Genomic DNA, 22,539 nt, shown 5'->3' on the forward strand with positions numbered 1-22,539 from the left:
GAATATTAAATGCGGTCACCTTTTCCAAATTGAGTTTGGAATCGCGGTGATGGAAAATCTCGGCGATTTTTCTCGGCACTTCTCGAAAGATTCGGTTTATAGCGATTTCACTAAACGGTTAGCACGGCGATTTTACGAAGCGAGATTATGACTCTAAGAACTCTAAGAACTTTTTGGAAGTAAGAAGGAGGACGGCGAGATCGAAGCATTTATTGCTTTCGGCCTGAGCTTTCCCTTTTGGGAAAAATCCAATAAAAATTTGCCACAATCGTAATTATTACGTGGCATTAGGTGTACAAAATTGATTGGCGCTTTGGATTCTTTTCTAGCGACGTTCAACGTAACAGTTATGCGCGACAGAAAATCCGTGCGTGGGATTGGTGACAGCGCGTGACGTATTCGTCGGAGCGCGGCGCTCGCGTGCGCGAATTGAATTGTTCTAGAACCTTCGATTGTCCGTTGCCGGTAACGACAACTTGTTTGCGTGTAACGAATTGTTTTTAAAAAGAACAAAGAACGACGAATTTGATGATTTTAACGAGGATTAAAATCATGTTTGAGATGAAATCACGAGCTCAATTTGTGCATGCGTTCAATGACAATTAATGTCGATCGACTGAAAGAATTCTTGCTTTCCTTTCGAATTACCGATCTCAAACAAGGTATTATATTTATATTGTAACTTTGACAACTTAATCATTTAAAAATATATTCATCATTAGAAATTAAATGCAAATTAATATTGTTGCCATATAAAGATAATAATGCTGTGATTTTTCTTTTGTTGCACATGTAAATAATCTTAATATTTTTAATATTTTTTTGTAATAAGTCTTCAAAGTGCAAACAATTAATTTTAACTAAATAATTAAAATTTGATATTAAATATTCGTCATTAAATTCTATTCTTTAGGATTGATTTAATGGTTGCTGTCATCATTACATAGAGCTTATCAGAAATGTTGTTGTAGGACTTTGAAATGATAAACAACCTTTTATTATTGATCATAAACCTAAGACGAGATTTTAATTTATTATCTATTCCTAAATATTTATTTTCATTGGCTCTGATGTTGCAATCTTTATTTAAATAATTTGCAATATGTATTTCTAATTTTGTAATTTTATTACATATTTATATTAATGTAAAAATTCACAGTTACGAATGCCTCAGGTCCCCTTGACATAAATTATAAAGCGCAACTTTTTGAATCTCTAATAAGTTTCAGCTGTCGAACAAGTCTGACGAATCGTTACTAATCAACATTAATATTTGTTCATGTTATAAGCAGTTTATCCATTTCTTTATATATAAATCTTTGTGCATTTTGCATTTTTCCATTAAATTTATGAATTTTATTACTATCATTTCAATACAAACAGTCTTTGTTTTTTAATTTCTCGATTTCATTAATATTGTACTTCAAAAATTCAAAGATGTATCAAATTTGTGAAGACAAATATCTCCATCAGTCATAAATTGATTTAGATCATTTCCTGTTTCCTATTTCCTTTGAAAGATCCTTGATGCCAACTATTTTTATACATGAGTTTTCAGGTTTTATTTTATAAGCATATGATTAATGCAATCTATCTCTTAAGCATTTTTTCAGTTTTATATTGTAATTTCATTATTTTTATTAATATTTTAAATACTTCTTACATTTTTAATATTAATTCTTTTTATACAAAATATTGCCAGTCTCAATCGTAATAATATAAGGATATGATACGAGTAACAAGTTCGTATGTAGTTGAATTTCATTCTGCTTGAATTTGCACTTTCAGAAATATGGCATGGTGCGTTTGTCATTTTCAACTAGATGACTCCGTAGAAGTTGTCCCAAATAATTGGATAACTAATAAAAATCAATGTGTAGTCATTAACGAAGAATCCATCTAAATTATCTGAGCTTATTAAGAAAAGAGAAATTCCAAAAGATGATTGGAAAGTAATGAAAATCAGAATTTTAGGATGATATGGTAAATATTAGGCCAAAATTAATACGAGGGCAAATCAATAAGTACCCGTGTTTCAAGACAGGCGATGTTGCTGATGCAAGTTGGGATTACCATCATGTACTATCATCTTTTAAACGACGCCATAAAAATTTCAGGATAATTCATGCAATAGTCTTGATTTGATAACAATTCGTAGTGAGCGTATTTGATGGAAAAAGAGCAATATCGATTCGTGATTCGTTTCTTATTTTTGGATAGAAAAATGTGCGAAAAAATTAAAACGAAATTGAATGCCGTCTATTTCCAGGAACTCTTCACCATCTATGACAACCGTCAGATATTGGTTCAACGAATTCAAAGGTGGTCGTTCGTCTGTTTTTGATGAGGAGCATCCATGCCGCCCGGCAGATGTGGTTACTGAGGAAATCGTTGAAAAAGTCCATGACATGATTCTCACTGATCGCTGAACGAAAGTGCATGAAGTAGCAGAGGACATAGGCGTGTCGTACGGAATGGCATTCAATATTTTACATGATAACTTGGGAATGAAAAAGCTGTCGGCCCGATGCCGCGATTGCTCACCCGATTTAGTCCCCTGTGACTTCTTCTTGTTTCCAAACTTGAAAAAATGACTCGGTGGAAAAAAATTCACGTCGAATGAGGAGGTCATCGTTGAAATAGAGGCCTATTTTGCAGAGTTCGACAAATCGTATTTTTCTGAGAGGTTAAAAAAATGGCAGAAGCGTTGGGAAAAGTGTATGCTCTTAAAAGGAGATTACGTTGAAAAATAAAAAAAATTTTTGTGAAAAGCTTGCGTCTTCATTACTAACACGGGTACTTATTGATTTCCCCTCGTATATTTAAATTGCAATTTCTTGTGCTTGTATATTTTTGAAAGTTCACATACAATTTTTTAAAATTTAAATGGTAGGGTTGGATAATAACTAGTTAAAAAACAAAAAGTTAATTAAAAAATTTAAAAGTTAATAATGTTTAAACTTAACTTAGTTAATTTTGAATAATTTAATTTTTAACTTTAGCTAGTTATTTTTCAAATGCAATTCGACTTTAATTTAATAAGTTAAATTACTAAAAGTTAAAAGTTTATCTTTGTAAAAGAAAAAGATTATGAAAAAAAACATTTCTACACAAAAACAATATTTCTTTGTTATTTTATATGAAGTTGATTTACAAATAACATTAAATTTTTTGACGATTTATATTATAATTACTTTAAGTAATTTAACTTTAAAAGTTCCTCATTTATTATGAATATAATTTTCACGTTTAACTCTTAATTAAACCGGTTAATTTAATCTTAATGTAACTTTTAATTGAGTTTTTTATTCAACTCTTAACGTAACTAAATTAATTTTACAAGTCATTAACTTAATTTATTTAAAAAAATATATTAATTTACGCAACTCTGTTAAATAGTATATAAAACAGAATAAATTTAATAATAAAGCTAAAATAATTGCAACAGTACAGATCTTGTACAATTAGTTATGGAAAGAAGATATTTTGAAATATAAAATAAATTTAAAATTCTGCCATATAATTACCTATAACAAAAAAATAGATATAAAGAACACAATATCGAAACAGGACAATACTGTTTGACAAAACGACCACAATAGCCAACATTATATTATATTTTCCAAGAAAGTATAGAGAAGTCATAGAGATACAAAAACACCCTAATAATCTAAATAGAAATAATGGCTACAACATAAATAAAATATGAAAAATCCCGATTATTGAAGACTGACTGATTCTTCCACCTCCCTCCCCCACAATTCTCTTTTTTTCTCACTCCAACAAGTAGCATAATATAAAAAAGGAACGACCCGGAGGAACAGCTCAGTATCAGGCTGCTCCTCACCCTGATGAAGTGGACTGCAAGGTTCACGAAACATTCCAAGAATGGATCTGGATACGGAGGAAATCTGCGAAACGTATAATCTTTATATAGAAACATATAATAATAAAACAAATTCAACTAATGAAGTGTGACATAATAATAAAATAAATAATGTTTATAAATTTAGTGAAAGCAAAGAGCAAAATTCTAATAATATTTGAACTGAGATCCGTACTAATTTGAAAAAAACACGCAAATGAAATGAAAAGTAATATATGTATGGAGAAAGTATTTTTTAGTGGAGAAAATGTATTCTGTGAATATTATTACAATGCATATTACTATATACACTTTCTAATTTACTTGCAACAACTTTTTGTAAAATATGTTAAGACTTGTTTTGTATTTATTTTTCTACGTTTTGAACATTTTAGAATTTCAATATCAAGTTTTACGACACCTACATAGCATTAATGCTCGAATAGAGGAATTAAATGAGCATATAGATTCATTAAAGTCAAATCCTCTTGTTGATGAAGAAAATGTTAATCAAAATATCGTAAGTGAAGTCTCATTACAATGCATACAAAGTTTATAAGTAAAATCAAATATTGAGCTTCAAGAAATTGAAAGAACTTGGTGTTCTGTGCGATTGCATTAGTTGCATTTATCAAACTTTTTGTATGTTTTGTCCGGGAAAAGGTTTTTCATCTTTTTCTTGTAGTCTGATGTGTTCATGACTACTGTCGTGTTGCCTTGTCGGCTGGTAGCATGATGTCTGTGTCCCTGTTTAGGTCTTGGAAGGCCAATCGCTCTTGTCTAGTGATGTTTGATGGAGGGGGTTTGGCTTTGGAAAGGATATTGGTTATCTGTATATAGATATTATGCTTGTTTTGGGAATCGGTAGATGGTGGAATTTATCTTTATTTTATTATGAATTATTAAGTCATTAAAATAAATAAATATACATTATTTTTTATAGTAATATTTAAAAGCGTATATTTCCTCTATACGCCCTGATTTTCTTTTTATCTTTGAAGTTTTCTGATGCGCGTAAGTATCTTCGGGAACGATCGGGATTCTGCTGAACAGCACTACCAACTCGTTCGTTCACATCAAACATCATAGCCGCCTCACTGAAACACCGTGCTAGTTTATGTTTTAGTATTGTTGCGTCGTGTGTTTTCCTGCGTCTCCGTTCGTAGGCAGAAATTCCTCGTCACGTCAGAGAAACCTTCGCAGAATATCGGAGAGACCGGTCGTCTAGCATGCTAAATATCATGCAGGAAATTTCAATAGGTAAGTTCTTTATTACATCTAATTTTGGTACGATAAAGGAATTGAGGAACGCAAAGATTCTTTTAAAAGCTTCCATGTCTTCCTTGTGTGACTGCAAAATATCTATTGACTCTCTCGGTGGTTGAGGAATACTTATATAAATCTTCCACCACTCTTGTCACCTCTTCGCGATTATGTCCCCACCATTATTCCCTCCCTTCCCCTCTCAGCGTTGAATCCCGCGTGAATGCATGTAGTTTCTCAAGATGCGTTCGAGGAGTTCGCTACCTCGCGGAGCTAAGATAACGTTAGTAACGAATACAAGCTAAACGAACTTTACAAGATAAAGAAATATTTCACGATGTGGTAAGATAATTGTTATATTAAAATTATTATACATATAATTATATAAATGAATATATTATATATATGAATATATTATATATACATCTAATTTATATCTTTTAGGCTACAGAATTGTCGAAAATGGGCGGTAATAATCTACGAATCATTGTTAAGAAAGTGATGTGCTGAATTTTAACATCAGAAGTTGGAAGAGAATACAGCTGGGAGAGGCATAAGAGATTTTTAAGGATTTAATCCTGACGAAATTAGTCCTTAGTAAGTATTACAAATTTTATTTTGATTTCTATATAATGTTTAGATTACGAGTATATTTTAACTTTTGTTTTAAATTATTAATTAATATATTGGAAATATTAAAACGACCTTGATGCAAGATTGTAATGAAAATTATTTGTTCTGAAATGTTTTAATTGTGATGGAAAAATAAAAAAAATTTCAAAGAAGTTTACTAGAATATCCAATAAATAGAAAGTGGATCAATAATGGTCATAGCAAGATCTTAGCGCTGACATAATATTTCATATGTGATTTTATATATAGTTTCCAATTCTCCGAACTAGGCGCCGTTTCTTTCGGTTTAAACATAGCTCTTGAAATGAATCAGAAAAATATCATCATAGAGTTAAATTGAAAATCAATTTAATATTACCGATGCTAAATAGCATCTTTAAAATTCCCCCATCCCGAAGAAAGTGAAAAGTCTATTATGCGAAATATTACCTCGACCAGGATTGAATCTGGATTTTCCTAGTTGCCGGGAAAGATATTTTAGCTAGTTTGACCGAGACACTTGGTAATACTTATCGCAATAACAATGATTCAAAGAAATGTCTTGTAAGGCCAATGTATAAAGACACAATATAGATTCAAGACCGTGATTTATATCCAAATGAAATAGATATAATGTACTTACATATTAAAATATATAAAATGTACTTTAATAAGATTTTTCAAAGTACATTATATACAATTATTTTGACTTATTTTATTTTGCATCAAAAATATGAATTGTTAAAATATCTATTTGAAAAAAGACAATCAAAATAATGTTATCATTTTTATCATTTCAGAATCTGTAAGACTCAAAGAAAAGTCTAGCAAATATAACAGATAATGAAATTATTAACGCCAAAAACTTGGTTGGTAAAAGCTAAATTAAAAACAAAACCAGTACAACAAAATGAAGTTAATCGATTGATACAACAAAATGAAGCCAATTATTCAACGTGTGATAGAGAACATTAAATTGAATAATATGTTGGATTTGTTTCAAATAATATTAAATTTAAGTGAAATATCAAAAATTCAAAATCATATATTGTAAAATAAATACCATTTTTTATGTTATTTTATTGAATACATATAATGTACTTTGATAAAGTTTTATATACAAGTATTATATATAATTATTGTGCTTTATTTTATTTTGCGTTAAAAATATGTGAATTTAAGTTTTATTCAAAAAGTACTTACAATATAACTGATTAAAACTGATGCAGGATTGATAGATATATATACATATACACTTTTCTTATTAGTATATTTTCTTTTAATCTTATTATTAATTAGAAAAGAACAATTCATACCATAATAATAATGAATTTATTTTTTGTATGATATTTTATTTTTGATAAAAGATTAAAAATATTTTTTCTGTGTACAAAATTAATTGTTACATGTTTGAAGCAATTTATGACTGCAGAAAAATTTAAAATGCATGAGTGTATGTCAATTTATCTCGTTTTACTTATATATTTATCTGAACAAATACGATTTGATGTATTATCTTGTATTATTAAAAATAATTATTGGGAATACAAATTAGTTCGGTCCGTTTTCCAAAAGATGGCTCCGGCTGAATGGTTTATAGTGACAGCTGATTTTGGCGTTTTCAGAGAGGTAGACATCTGCTAATAATATTCAGTTTATATCGCTTTGAGTTTCATACAAAAACCTTGATTTTTATTGTGTTTGAAATGTCGAATTTTGTGTTAACCAAACAGCATTTGCGGGAGGTTCTAATTTTCTGCTTTAATTGGAAGAAAAGTGCAGCTGAAGCCCATCCAATGCTTGTCAAAGTTTATGGTGACACTGCTCCAACTGATAAATCATACAGGGAATGATTTCGACATTTCAAGGATGGAGATTTCAGCGTTGAAGCAAGCCTCGCTCTGGATAGTCAAAAAAATTCGAAGACAAAGAATTAGAGGCATTATTCAAAGAAGATCAGAGTCAAACGCAAGAGGAGCTTGCAGAATCATTGGGAGTAACTCAATAAGCCGTTTCTGCACGATTGAGAGACATGGGAATAATTCAAAAACAAGGAAATTGTGTGCCTTATGAACTGAAACCGAGAGATGTTGAAAGGCGATTTTTCACTTGCGAACAGACCTGATTCAAAGACAACAAAGAAAAAGTTTTTTGCATCGGATTGTGACTGGAGATGAGAAGTGAATATTCTATGACAACTCCAAGAAGAAAAAATACTATGCTAAGCTCGGTCAATTGTTGCCATCGACCTCAACATCAACACCAACGCCGAACATTCATGGTTCGAAGATCATGCTCTGTATCTGATGGGACCAAAAGGGTGTTGTTTACTATGAGCTGCTGAAACCTGGCGATTCCATTACGGGCGATCGGTATCGGCTATAATTGATTAGTTTGAGCCGTTCATTGCGAGAAAAACGGCCGAAATACGAGCAAAGATATGATAAAGTTATTTTTCTTCATGACAACGCTCGGTCTCATGTCGCAAAAGTCATAAAAAAATATTTAGAAACGCTCAAATAGGATGTTTTACCGCACCCGCCATATTCTTCGGACATTGCTCCTTCTGATTATTGGTTGTTTCAGGATGCAGCACGTCACCGGTTGACTTCTTTCACAGAAATCGAAAATTGGCTCCAAAATTGGATCGCTCCAAAGACGAGTCATTTTTTTGAGATGGAATTCGAAAATTGTCTGAGAGATGAGAAAAAGTAGTAGCCAGCGATGGACAATACTTTAATTAATCTGTTCATTCATTTTGTTTTAAAATAAATGCATTTTTGAACACAAAATAACAGATCGAACTAATTTGTACTTCCATAGTAGCAGAACGTTGGCGCCACTGGAAGTATTAGATTGCAGAAAATTTTCTAGTAGCCTACGTATATATACTTTCTTTACTTTCCATTCGACCTATGTCATATATACTATCTATTGTAAGAAAAAAGAATGAATAACAGATATGAAAATAAACCCGCGCAATTCGGAGGTTAAAATTGATTTTTTTATTTTATATCATTATGCACACTACTTGGCAACGTCGCAATACATCGCGATTTTTAACATTTATATCATTATGTATACTATTTAGCAACGTCGCAATTGTATCAAAATTACATTGATAATATTACCATCAGAACATGTCGTGACATGTCAAATGGTTTTGGGTGTGAAAAGAAAAAAGGGAAATAAGAGAAGACGACAACGCATCAAGAAAAAGATAGTAAGTATGTAACGCACATGGCGGCGGAGTGGCAGCGGTGGAGTAGCGGTGACCCGGGGTAGAGTTTCAATAATACGTGACGTCACAACATGGCGGCACATATTATTGATCCTGATATTTACATAAACATCGTTAACGCCAGGACTTTCCCACGCTTTCCCTTCCCTTCCCTGCGCGCCTACAAGTATCCCACGCGCCTTTCTTCCTGCATCAACAAGTACCTTCCGCGCCTCACGTCCACTTCTAGTAGTTTAGAACCAGCCTAATATATCTACTGTTGATTGATCTAGAATTAAAAGAAAAGCAAAAATTGTCTTACCTCGACGATTGTCCACAATGGGATAGTATGGAGCTTTACAAAAAATTACCTGTATTAAAAAATGGCAGTTTACTTAAAGTATTCCGGTGATAACTTCATCATGGTTCATGAGACTTGTGCGTTCGATTCGTTAATCAAATCATAAGTAATCAAAGCATTAATAACTAACGAAAGTTATAACATTATTATTAAACAATACTTTTTGTAATTTTGCAAAAAAAATTACAATGATAAATAGTAACAAAATTACAAAAAATATTTATCAAGAACGTGCGAATATTCTTATCAATGTATCAATTTTCGAAGCTACACCTTACCGAGCAAACATAATGTCTTTAAATACGAATTGTAATGTCTTTAAATACGAATTGTAATGGCGGAACATTTATTCCTAGATTTTCCTAGCCTAATTATAAGCAAAAACTGTTCTCATTGCAAGCAGAAAAATTTGAGGAAAATTCCAGTGATAAATATTAACATCAATATGATTTTATAAAACGGTCTGTTAGAATTACAAAACGCTGTACTCGACACCAACCGCTATAAGAATTTGACATGCTAAAAGTGCCAAGAAAGTGCAAATGAAAAATATAATTTTTAATTAGCACTTATAGATTGCATTGTATTGTATTCACGAACGAATGATATGCTGCTTGTATAAAAAAGAGTGCGACACTTTGTTCTATACCTGAAATATTAAATATAAATGAACGGAACTATGCTATAATTGGTGCAGTATCATATCATCAACGGAAAGCAAAACCTGTCAAACTCGGAAGGAAAATCGTACACTCGGCATGGGGCGGCTTGTAAAACACCCCCACTTTGTATGGATTGTAATGGATTACAAAAAGAAGTCAATTACGTTAGTAGCCGGGCTCGGATACGGCAGCTATCGATGGTGGGGTGGGGTCCTAGCCGCCCCTGGGTCGGATCTTGCTGGGAGAAATCCCTGCGAGGTCTCATGTGACAGGCGCGTCGACGGGTGCACTGCAGGTCCATCGATGTCAAGAAATGCGTCCGCGATAAAGAGCAGAAAAGAGGAGGATCTCTTTGGGCAGGATGGACACTACGATGCGTGGAATATATTGAGTCCTTCCTACAAGAGAAATTTTCGGGCGATGCAGCTCTTGGCTTGGGAATGCTCCTGCTGAGGAATGAATCCGCCTCTACGGAAACGCGGGAGGCGACGTATCATCCGGACGGATGGTGGAAGAGATATGGAAACTCAGGAATTACTTCGGTAGGTATCGGAGACGCGGCGCCGATAGAGGGAATAATCCAGAAAATTCCCATACCTGCAGACTACGGAATGTTCTCGCTAATGGCTGTTGACTTCCGTTCGAGAATGGCGTCCATATTATCGAGGGCATCATCCACGACACCTCTAGCACAAAAAAGGTGGGCGGACGAGGACGTCCTCTCGATAAGTGACGATGAGTCCATATCGGATAAACGCCCCAGAAGGGACAACATATCTTCAATCCCGCCATCCAAGCCACTTCCAAAAGAGCGAGGAGGTGCCTGCGTGACGCAATGAAGATAGCAATGGAAGACTAGACGCCCACGAGACTACGGGCGAGATATCGGAAGCGGTGACCCGGGAATTGGGAACCTTTTGTAAGGTGGCGGAAAAGTCTACCAATCTTAAGGGAACTTTTAGAAAATACTTGTGGGAGGCGAACACACGCATCTTTGCGGCCAGCTCGGTCCTTAATAAGCGAGCGCATGGTGATCCTCAACCACCGCCGAAGGAGGATCCCCGACTGAAAGAGTACCGTTGGGAGATTGCGAACTTAAAGAGGGAAACGAGCTATCTCATGGACCAGTCACCTTGACCACCCTAAGGGAACTCAAAGGAGCGACCAAAGTGCATCGGCCGGAGAATCCGGCTGAGAAGAGACCTCCCCCCCCTACCCTCCGCGACTCAGCGGACTCAACCGGCCTCTGCGTCTACCAGTGCAACCTTATTGGAGAGGGGAAATAAATCAACTAAACCTCCATTCACTCTGGAGGATGTAAGAAGAGGACCGATTTCCTCGGAGACCGCCCATACGGGAGGTTTTCACCTTGATCGAGGGTGGGCCTCAAGGCAGTAGTGCGGTCACTGGCGAGGAGCTCACGGCTGACTCCGTTCCGGGGATAGTCCAGGCAGCAATGGAAGAGATGTTGCCAATGCTATTGGCCCGCCTGGGCTACTGTGGGAATAAGTGACTCAATGGATAAGTCAGATTCTCTAGACAAGCCCACGCTTGTCATGTGATGTGATATAGAAAATAATGATCAAGACTTTATTTATAACTGGTAATAATAATCTTTATTTCACGAGCACAAATTAATATGACCGTACAAGAACGCCTTTATCGATCTGTTGATATAATTTTTCTTTTTTTATTATTTTTACGCTGCTAGGCAACTTGCTCCTTAAGCTTTCTACATTCGCTGCGCTAGTGAGGTATTAAGAATTCCCCACATACTCCCCCCCGAGTGACAACGAATCCGGCACTTAGGTCTATCTTATAAAATATATACAACGTGTCATACAAAATATTTTATAAGTGTCTGACTAAAGTTAATTACATTTTGTCGTTGGGAAGATTTATTAAAATTATATGGCGAAAGTCACCTTCCTCTTCGGGCGCGCATACGTTCTCAAAGTTGGTTGCTGGACGAATTGGCTGCTTGCCCTGCTTCTAGAATCGCACTACACAAATCATCGCGTATGCCATACGCTAGCTTCAAATTCTCGACTGAAACACTGCGCTGTGCACCATTAACTTCAATATCGAAAACTCGATCCGAAACACGATTTATAACCTTGTGAGGGCCGATGTAGGGACGCTCTAATGCTCTCTTGGTACCGCCCAAGTAGAAAAACATGGGAACATGAATATAAATTTTTAAATACGAATGCGCGTTTCTTGTGCTTATGCTCTATTGAGATTGGCTTAACTTTGCGCATATGCTCGCGGAATTCCTCTATGAAAATTTGCGGACTAGGAGTGAAGTCGTCCGGCAGTATAAATTCTCCGGGGACGCGCAACGTCGTTCCATAAACAAATTCCGCAGGCGATGCGCCGGCTCTCTCGCGGGCTGCCACCTTGTCGTGGTGAGAGGACTCCCCCACGGGTCGCTTGCGACACGTGGGGGTCTAAGAGTAGCCTGTACGGACTCCCTCCTCACGGGGGGAGTCTGTACACCGGGTTCGGCACCCCAAGGGGGTCTCCTCTCCTCGCGGGAGGGACTCCTGGGGGTCTCGTCCTTCGGGACGGGTCCCCAGTGTGCCGGTAGGGGTTGGCGGCCCTGACTTCAATCGCCCGGTGGCACGGCACCGTCAGGGGGAGGATTGCTCCCTTCCCGTGCGTGATGTGGGGTTTCGACCCCCACTGCACGTAGACCCCCGTGGGGCCCTCCCCTCCTCCGTGTGAGGTGGGGTGGTTCCTTTGGGGTTTGCGTGCAAAAGGGTCGACGCGGGTGCTCCCGCAGGCGAGACGGCCCGTATGCTAGGTGCTCCCTGCGGGCTGGCTCATGCCACTGAGGGGGATGGGGTTTCCGAGAGCCTCGGCTCATTGCACCGGGGACTTCTCCCGCCTCGAGAGGTGCGGACTCTGTCCGTAGGGGAGGACGGGGCCGCGCGGACTTCGGTCTGTCGCGGAACCACCCGTCTCTCCTGGTTGGGGGTCGCGCGGCCGCTCGGACGTATTCCGAGACAGGGCGCGCGACTCCCGCCACCTCCGGGCCGCTCGGACGTATTCCGAGGTCGGGGCCGGGGGGGGGCGTCGAGTATTGTGCCCGGTGTCTCCGCGACGGCGTCCCTTCCGAAGCGGGACACCGGGCAGCGCAAACAACGCTGGTCGCCACGGCGGCTAGGGTCCGGAAGGGGCGCCGCTTCCGTGACCTGAACCGTCCGTGGGGCCGCCCCGGGTGGCGCCACCCGCAGTGGTGCCCTCGACATCGGAGACGAGGGACCCCTGAAACTCGTGAGTGGGCTCGCACCACATCCGCTCACGGGGAGTAAGGGGCCGGAGGCCAGTGTCCCCGATGATACATTCCGGGGACCCGAGCCATATGATAGCCCCCCGGGGGAACTCGGGGCCCCCTCTCCTGATTCTTCGGGGGAGGGGTAAGGGTACACCCTGGCTGGCGGAGCCGCTGCGGGCCGTGGGCATCAATCTAATGGACAATATAAATTCTCAACATAATGTGGAGGGAGAACGCTCGCTTCAGAGTGTAGAGGCGGACGCTCGCTCAACTATGAGCGACAGTTCGCGCAAACAACGTCCCGACCCTGCGAGCAGCAGGGCCGGGGCGCGCGCCGAGGCGGTCGCCTACGTGGGAGCGCTGTCGAAGGCCGGTTCTACGGTCTCGCTGAGCTCTCTTGGAGGAGAGAGCTGAAAACGGCCGGCCGAATGTGTTGTCTCCTCCTCGGATTCCGAGGGGGAGTCAACAAAAAGGTCCAGGGGGAGGCCAGCTCTAAATCCCGAACATGTCGGGAAATATACTGCCGAGGCAATGGCAAAGAAGGCCGAAAAGGCTAAAGCCCGGCAGCTAAGAAAGGACCACCGGACGATTTTAGATCCGGAAGTTGAGCCGTCCTCCACATCGGCCAGGAAGGCCAAAGAGAAGGCTGTCGAACTCGCCCTCGAGTTCGACGAACAACCGATTTGCGCAGTCGCCGCGGTCGCAACACGCGAACTGGCGACCATTGCCAAGTCGGTTGAGCGATCAAAGAACATCAGGGGCGACATAGTGAGGGATATGTGGACAGCATACACCAAGCTGTCCGCAGCCCTCACGTCAGTCTTTACGAGGGCGGGTGATAGCAGCCTGGCCGCGAACGTAGACCAGAGGGAGGAATGCTCCAGACCCGCCTGGGCGAAGGAGAGACGCCGGCTGAATGAAGAGTTGGTGTTCCTCCGCTCCAGGGTCGCGGTACTGGAACACGGCCGGGGGAGGTCCACCTCCCGCCGCACGTCCGGCAGGGATAGGGTGCCGGGGATGGAATGGGACTCGATCATGGAGTGGTCGGGTCCCGATGGCTGGCGACCGCAGTCCAATTAGGACTAGAGGAAGGACTGCTCCCGCGGAGGGGGAGAGACCGCGCGTGACGGTCACGGAGGAGGACCTGAGATCCCCATATTTCAGGCTTCCTCTGCAGGGGGTTAGCAAGCAGCTGAACCCCCTGGCAGCCGTCGCGGACAGGACCGCCCCTGTCGGCAAGACACCCCCTTCGAAAAATAAAAGGAGGGAGAATGCCGACAGGGTCGATGATGAGGAGGGCCGTATCGAGCGGCTCATCGTGCGGCTCCTGCCCCGTCTCCTGCGGGAGATGGGGGTCGCCCCGATGACGGCGCCATCAACAAAGCCGCGGAGCGGTCTGGCCGCTGCCACACCGGCGAAGAGGGCCGCCAAGGCCGCTCCTAAGACGGGAGAGAGCGCAGCCAACGCGCCTTCCCCCGCCGCTAAGGCGAATCTACCGCCCCCGGCTGTCCCCAAAACATTTGTGGACGGGGGGACGGAGACGGACGCGAACGAGGCGACCTGGGCGCAGGTCGTTTCGAGGGGGGCAAAGAGAGCGGCCGCCAAGGCGAAGAAGGCGGAAGCGGAGCCGCCCCGGCCCCTCCCCAAGAGCGCGAAGAGCGCCGGGGCGCCCGTGGCCCCCGCTCCCAATAAAAAGGGGAGCGGTGGGAAAAAGGGCGGGACGGCGATGAAGGGGAGCACTGCCGCGAAGCCTCCAGCCTCCGGCAAGAAGGCTCCCCTCTCGAAATTGAGGCCGCCAAGTTCAGCGGCCATAGTGGTGACCTGCGCCAACCCTACCTCCTACCAAGAGGTGGTAGGGAAGGCAAGATCCTCGATCTCCCTCAAGGACGTGGGGATCGAGGATCTCCGTCCCAGGAGGGCCATCACAGGGGCCCTTATTTGGGAAGTCCGGGGCCCGGAGAGTCGAGTCAAGGCGAACGCGCTGGCCGAGAGGCTGACGGCCGTCTTCGCAAACAGGGACGACGTGAGGGTGTCCCGCCCATCGAAGACGGCCGAGATCCGGGACTCGATGATTCGGCCACCCCCACCGAGGTGGCACAGGATCTGGCGAGGGCCTGCAAGCGACTCCCACCGGAATTTAAGGTGGGAGAAGTCAGCAGGGCTCCCAACGAGCTGGACACCTGCTGGGTGCGGTGCCCCGTAGAGGCGGCCAAACAATTAGTGGCCGCCTCACGAGTCAAGGTGGGGTGGTCGAGCTGCAGGGTGGCCCTGCTGCCGGCCCGGAGCCTCCAATGCTTCCGATGCTTGGAAGCTGGCCATGTCCAGGCCAAATGCACAAGCACCGTGGATCGCTCCGGGTGCTGCTACCGGTGTGGGGGCATCGGCCACGCGGCGAGAGAGTGCCGCGCTAAGGTCGATTGCCCCGCGTGCCGCGAGCTCGGCCGCCCCTCGGGGCACCGCATCGGCGGCGCCGGATGCGCCGCCGCTAAAGCGAAGGGCAAGAAGGGGGGGCAGAAGCCCAGTGGCCCCCTCACTGCCGTTGCGGGACAGCCCCCCGCGGCGGCAGCGACCACCGCAGAGACAACGTCGGCCGTAACAGTGGCCGACATTGAGATGGCCGTCGTGGAGGAGTCACCCCCCACGGCGGTCGCAGACGCGGCCGACAAATCCAACGTCGGGGGCGAGGTAACAACAATTAATGTCCCTCGTCCTCGCTCAGGTTAACCTCAACCACTCGGCCGGGGCGCAAAGCATGCTAATGCAGTGCCTCGCCGAGTGGGGGGGTGGACTGGCCATCGCCGCAGACCCATACCATATCCCGGAGAGTCCCAAGTGGGCGGGGGACTCCCTGGGACGGGTGGTGGTGGTCAGCCGGCACGCGCGCGACATCCCGCCGATGATTCCAATATCGGCGGCGGAGGGGTTCGCTCTGGTAGAGTGGGGGCCCATCGATGTAGCGGGGTGCTACTTCCCTCCTCGACTAACGAGGAGAGAATATGAGGACCCTGGAGTCTCTGGGGGAGCACATCAGACGACGCTCCCCCAGGCCAGTACTGGTGGGTGGGGACATGCGTTAGAGTGGGGTTCCCCATCCACCGACTTCAGGGGCGACAGCACCCTGCTGTGGGCGGCGAGGCACGGCCTAGTCTTGTTGAATAGAGGCCGTGCCAGTACCTTCGTGGGGGCCCGGGGGGAGTCTATTGTCGATCTGACGTGGGCGACCCCCGCGGCTGCCGCCAGGATACGTGGTTGGCACGTGGACGCCAGCTCCTTAGGAGAATTGTCGGATCATCGTCTCATCCGCATGGAGCTGGTGTCCACCCCCACGGAGGTGTCGATAAGACGCCGCCTACATGAGAAGGAACGTCGATGGACCCTGGCGCCCTCGAGGTAAGCCTCCTCTCCTCCACATGGCCGGAACCCAACCAGGCCCGCTCGGTGGAGGAGGAGGCCGAATGGCTCGGGGATGCCATGTCGCGCGCGTGCGACGCGTCGATGCCCCTCTGCCATCCTGTGGCGAGGAGGGCAGTCTACTGGTGGTCCCAGGAGATAGCTGAGCTACGACGGGCCGCCGTAGCTGCCAGACGGAGGTTCACCCGCCGCAGACGACGGGGCACCGACGAGGAGGTGGAAGTGGCCGCCGAGCCGCTCCGTGAAGCTAGGAGCGCCCTTAGAGCGGCCATTAGGAGGGCGAAGGCCGACGCTTGGCGCGACCTCGTCTCCTCCCTTGACAGGGATCCGTGGGGGAGGCCCTATAAAATTGTGACGAAGCAATTTCGTCCGTGGGCCCCCCCGATAACGGAAACCCTGGACGCTCAGTTCCTGGAGGATGTGGTGGCCGCCCTCTTTCCCAATAGAGAAAGGGAAATACCGGAGAGGGTCGGCCCCCCGTCCGAATGGACGGAGGAGCTGGGCGTCACCCGGGAGGAGATGGTGATGGCCTTCGCCCGCCTCAAGGGGAGGCCGCGGGCGCCCGGACCCTCTGGTGTACACGGAAGGGTCTGGCTCGCCGCGGCTCCCATAGTGGGCAGCCGTCTGAGGCGGCTCTTCACGAGCTGCCTCAGAGACAGCATATTTCCCAGGCCGTGGAAAAGGGCCAGGCTTGTCCTCCTCCGTAAAGAGGGCAAGCCAGCGGAGAGTCCCTCCGCTTATAGGCCGCTATGCCTGTTGGACGATGCGGGGAAATTGCTGGAGCGAGTCATCGCCCGCATCGTCCGGCACCTGTCCCGGGATGGTCCCAATCTATCCCGCGGTCAGTATGGCTTCCGGGAGGGTCTATCGACTATCGACGCCGTCAGGCAAGTCAGGGCCCTCACGGAGCAGATGACCGCGGGAGGGGAGGTGGCGTTGGCGGTATCCCTTGACATCGCCAACGCCTTTAATAGCATCCCATGGGACCGGGTAGTGGGGGCGATGAGAGGACATCACCTCTTGCCCCCCTACCTGGTCGCTATTATAGAGGACTATTTCCGGGACAGGCAGCTGGAGTTCCATAACAAAACGGGACTTCAGCAGCGGAGGGACGTGTCGTGCGGCGTTCTACAGGGGTCCGTGTTGGAACCCCTACTCTGGAACGTCGCATACGACTACGTTCTCCGCGCGGCCCTACCCCCCGGCTGCCACGTCGTTTGTTACGCGGACGACACGTTGGTAGTGGTCGGGGCCACGACCTGGGGGAGAGCCGTCGGTACGGCAAACGTCGCAGTGGCGTGCGTGGTCGGCTCCATTAAGGAGTTGGGCCTGAGGGTGGCCCCCGCTAAATCGGAAGCTCTTTTCTTCCACGATGGAAAGAGCGGGGTGCCCCCTCAGGCACATATAGTGGTGGACGATGTCCGCGTCCCGGTGAGGCCAACGATCAATTATCTGGGCCTCACCGTGGATAGTCGCTGGGGCTTCGTCGAACACTTCGACGAGTTAGCCCCGCGATTGGGCCGCCGAGCAGACGCTCTGCTCGGCCTCATGCCCAACCTCCACGGTCCGAACGGGTCGGTTAGGCGGGCTTATATGCACGCCGTCCTGTCCGGGGCCCTTTACGGGGCCCCGGTATGGAATGGGAAGGCCTGGCCAGCCGCCGAATAAAGCAGAAGTTGCACAGCGTGCAACGGCGACTGGCCTTGCGCATCTGTAGGGCCTACAGGACGGTGTCGTACGCCGCCGCCATGGTCCTCGCGGGGATCCCCCCTGCCGAGTACGTGGCCGACGCCCTGGCGGAAACCTTCGCCGGGGTGAAGGCCATTCGGCTTCGGGGGGGGATCGTTACCCCGAGGACCACTGACCGACTGAGAAGGAACGCCCGTCGGCGGGTTCTTCGAAGAGTGGCGCTCCACTCTCGAAAACGACCCGCCGACAACGGGCGCTCGGACCGTGGAGGCCATCCTCCCCTGCCTCGAGGAATGGGTAGGCAGGGGATGGGGCGGACTATCGTTCCACGCGACGCAGGTGCTCACCGGACACGGATGTTTCGGGGAGTACCTGTGTCGCATAGGTAAGGAGCCGACCACTTGTTGTCACCACTGCAACGGGGACCGGGACACCGCGCAGCATACGCTGGAGACCTGCCCGGCTTGGGCGGGCGAGCGCGGTGTCCTGGTCCGTGAGATAGGGGAGGATCTCTCCCTGCCGGCTGTCGTGAAGGAGATAGTCGACAGGGAAAATGCTTGGAGGGCCTTCTCCTCCTTCTGCGATCGGGTGATGTCGCAGAAGGAGGAGGCTGAGAGGCAGAGGGAGAGGGCACCGGGAGATCGGGGCCTTCTCCCGCCCCCGCCGCCTCCGGGTGGCGGGGCTGACGGGGGGGAAGGAGATGCGAGGGGTGGTGGCGTTGAGGGTCAACGCGGGCGCCGGCTCCAACCGGATCGCTCGCGCCCCGGGTCACCCCTCGCGCGTACCCGCCGCCGGGACCGCCCCACGGGGCGAGAACGACGGCGACCTCCTTCCCCCATAGATGAGAGGAGTGAAGAGGAGGACGGTGGGGTGGTGTGCGGGAGAGTCGGGGTCAGTGAACCCTCCACCTCCGCCGCCACCATCATCAGTGACGGCCCCGCGTCTCGGACGCGGGGTGCAGTGAAGCGGCGGCGGATCGCCGACCCTAGGGTCGATCCGCCGCCAGAAACAGGATGACCCTCCGCGTGCGCGGGGTGCAGTGGCTCATCATCTTTCGGCCGCGTCGAATGCGCGACCGGGCGGGGAGCCCTGCGCCGCCGCGCGCGGGGGTGCGCCGCGAGACTTCCTCTCGCGGCGCCGAAGCATGAGGGGCGCCAAACTTCTGATTGGCGCCCCTCGGGGAGCTGGGGATCGCGGCGGGGGCCGTGATCCCCAACTCCCGCCCCCCAACACCAACCGGGGCGGCGGGCGCAGGGGGTGGTGTCCCCCCAGCGCCCGAATAAAGTCGAAGGTGCCAAGCACCGCCCGGGGTCACGTCGTCTCTCAGACGACGCCATAAAAATCCCCGGGCGGGAATAGAAGTCGGCAATAAGCCGACTGGCCTGAGGGACTCCCAGAAGTATGCTGCACGCGTTCCTGGGAGTCCCTCATGCAAGGCCAGGTAAGGACACTCGGAGGGGTTTTAGTGGGTGCAAGCCCCACATAACCCCGGACTCTCCCCCGAGGCTCGGGGTATGCGTCAGGCATTTCCCCTCCGTTATCAAAAAAAAAAAAAAAAAAAAAGGCGATGCGCCGGTGTCAAGGCGGACATGAGTACGCAGACCTAATAATACGGTCGAAAGTACTCGTGACCAACCTTCATTAGCATGACACATAATAGCAGCTTTTAAGCTTTTATGCCACCGCTCGATCATACTGTTCGAAGCTGAATAATACGCCGTGGTACGAATTCATTGACAGCCGATCAGCTGAATAAGTGCCGTAAAAAGTTGCGCTTCAAACTAGCTACTTTGATCAGTAGTTATCGTTTTGGGTGCTCCAAAATTTGCTATCCAGTTGTCACGCGTAAAACGCGCGTGCCACTGTAATGGCTTCAATGTCTTTCACAGGTATTGCTACTGGCCAACGTGAAAATCTATCAATCATCGTCACACAATATCTGTACCCGTCCGACTCAGGCAAGGGACCTATTAGATCCATGTGAACGTGCTCGAAACGCCCGTCGGGTGCGACAAATTTTTCAGGATGTAATTGAACGTGTCAGGTTATTTTTGACTGCTGACAGTCAAGACAATTCTTACAACATTTTGTAATATCACGATGCATGTTAGGCCACGGATACTGTTGACGGATTACCCGATCAGTGACTTTAGGGCCCGGATGAGCCGCGTCATGGAACATGGAACATAAATGAAAAACGCGATATCGTAAAGATGCCGGTATATAGGGACGGATTGCCTCGCCGGTCATTTCGCAGTAAAGTGTAGTATGCGTCGGTCTCCATTGAATTCGCTTCATAGAAAGCGGAAAATCAGGAGATTCGCGAATAGACCGTAGCTCCTTGTTTTGATCTTGTTGCTGTGCAAGCTCATTAAGTTCAATCTCGGCAGGTAAACGAATGGCTTCGATGCGGGAAAGGGAATCCGCCACAATATTATCTTTGCCCGATAGGTATTCGATATGCGTAGTGAACTGTGAGATGAACGAAAGTTGTCTCTGTTGCCGAGGTGATGCTTTTTCGGAACATTGCATAAACGCGTAGATGAGAGGCTTGTGATCGGTCACAATCTTGAAATTTCGTCCTTCGAGGAAATAACGAAAATATTTGATTGCCTCGGCGATCGCCGTAAGCTCCCGATCGTACGCGCTGTAGTTCTGTTGCGCCGAATTTAATTTGCGCGAAAAGGATGCGAGCGGTTTCCATGAGTCGTCTAAACGTTGTTCGAGGGCGGCCCCGATAATGGCGAAATCTAACGTCACAAACGCCGAGACGCGTCTCGGCTGCGTCGGAGAGGTGAGAGAGTATAGTCGCGTTGGCCATACTCTCCTTGCACTCATTAAACGCTTCTTCAGCCACCGGCGTCCATATGATTGGACGTTTGTCGTTTTTGCGTGAATCGCGAAGGCACTCATTTAATGGTGCCTGAACGATAGCTGCATTATGTAGTAATTTACGATAGAAATTGACAAGTCCAAGAAAACGACGCAATTCGACTATAGTGTTAGGCCTTGGAAACTCGCGAATAGCCTGAATCTTATCGAGTGTTGGTTTACACCCATCTAATCGTAAAGCCGAGGAATTCTTGCTTGCCGAACTCGCATTTATTTACATTGAATCGTAAATAAAATTTTTTAATCGCTGTAACACTATGCGTAAGTGAGCTTCTCTTCAAGAGACTTCGACGTTATGAGTATGTCGTCGATGAATGCAAACACAAATTCCAGGTCGCCTAGAGCGCGGAAGATTTGACGCTGAAATGTTTGACTCGCGTTTCTAAGACTGAATGTCATGAATTTATATTCGAACAGCCCGAAGGGCGTAATGACAGCCGTTTTCGGAATATCTTCCGGCGCCACTGGAATTTGATTGTATGCCTGATACAGATCTAGCTTAGAGAAAATGACTTTCCCACGCAGATTGGAGGAGCAATCGTGAAAATGCGGTACGGGAAATTTATCCGGCACGGTAATTGCGTTAATACGACGGTAATCGCCGTAAATCCTCCATGATCCGTCTTTTTTTGGTACCATGTGAATGGGACTTGCCCATGGACTACTGGACGGATGGCAAATACCTTTGCTTTGATTAACCGTTGAAATTCAGCCTTTGCCGCTTTTAATTTTTCTGGACTTAGCCTGGGGCGCTCAGCTACCGGCGGGCCCGTGGTAATGATATGATGACGAACATCGCTACTGCAATTCGGAGTTACCTGTTGTAAACCGGTGACCTTCGGAAATTCAGATAAGATACTCGCGAATTTCGTACTGGGTTTGACCGTGCTAATGGCAAGCTGTGGTACCGATTTGACAATGCCCGACACGTACACATTATTTTGTGAATCGATGAGTTTAAGGTCCGGAAGGAGACCGTAATGTGTAATCAGGTCGGCCTCAATAATCGGGTACGGAACTGATGCTACGCAGAAATTCCATGTGATCGGGCGTATCCCTAAATGTAGCGAAAATGTGCGAGAATGCACCGCGCGGAAAGATTCGAGTGAGAGAACGGCACAAGGTTGATATGATGCACGACAGTAAAGAGAACTCCGTTTCTTTTAATTTAACAAAAGAATTTTCTTTAATATAATCAGTTACAGAGTCAAAAAATATAATTAATTAAATATTAGATTAACAAAATATCAAAGGCAGTCACCTTTTCCAAAATTGTATTCGGAA

General features: G+C 46.1%; 2 protein-coding genes and 1 pseudogene across 4 annotated transcripts in view; 2 read left to right on the forward strand and 1 right to left on the reverse strand.

Annotated features, from left to right (window-relative positions):
- LOC105154647 (uncharacterized) overlaps positions 1-22,539 on the reverse strand; it is a 577,042-nt gene that overhangs the window by 75,646 nt on the left and 478,857 nt on the right. The gene's annotated exons all lie outside the window — the stretch shown is intronic.
- On the forward strand, positions 1,793-6,715 carry LOC147909053 (uncharacterized; annotated as a pseudogene).
- On the forward strand, positions 16,016-16,657 carry LOC147909054 (uncharacterized). The gene has a single exon (XM_087408268.1). It carries the CDS (start codon positions 16,016-16,018, stop codon positions 16,655-16,657), a length of 642 nt encoding a protein of 213 aa, XP_087264394.1.

The sequence above is a fragment of the Acromyrmex echinatior genome, chromosome 7, assembly GCF_024713525.1.
Source record: "Acromyrmex echinatior isolate Ae372 chromosome 7, ASM2471352v2, whole genome shotgun sequence".
Classification (NCBI taxonomy): Eukaryota; Metazoa; Arthropoda; class Insecta; order Hymenoptera; family Formicidae; genus Acromyrmex; species Acromyrmex echinatior.

Excerpts from the sequence above, each read along its gene's own strand:
- LOC147909054 (XM_087408268.1), top strand. The coding sequence starts at position 16,016 with ATGCTAATGCAGTGCCTCGCCGAGTGGGGGGGTGGACTGGCCATCGCC.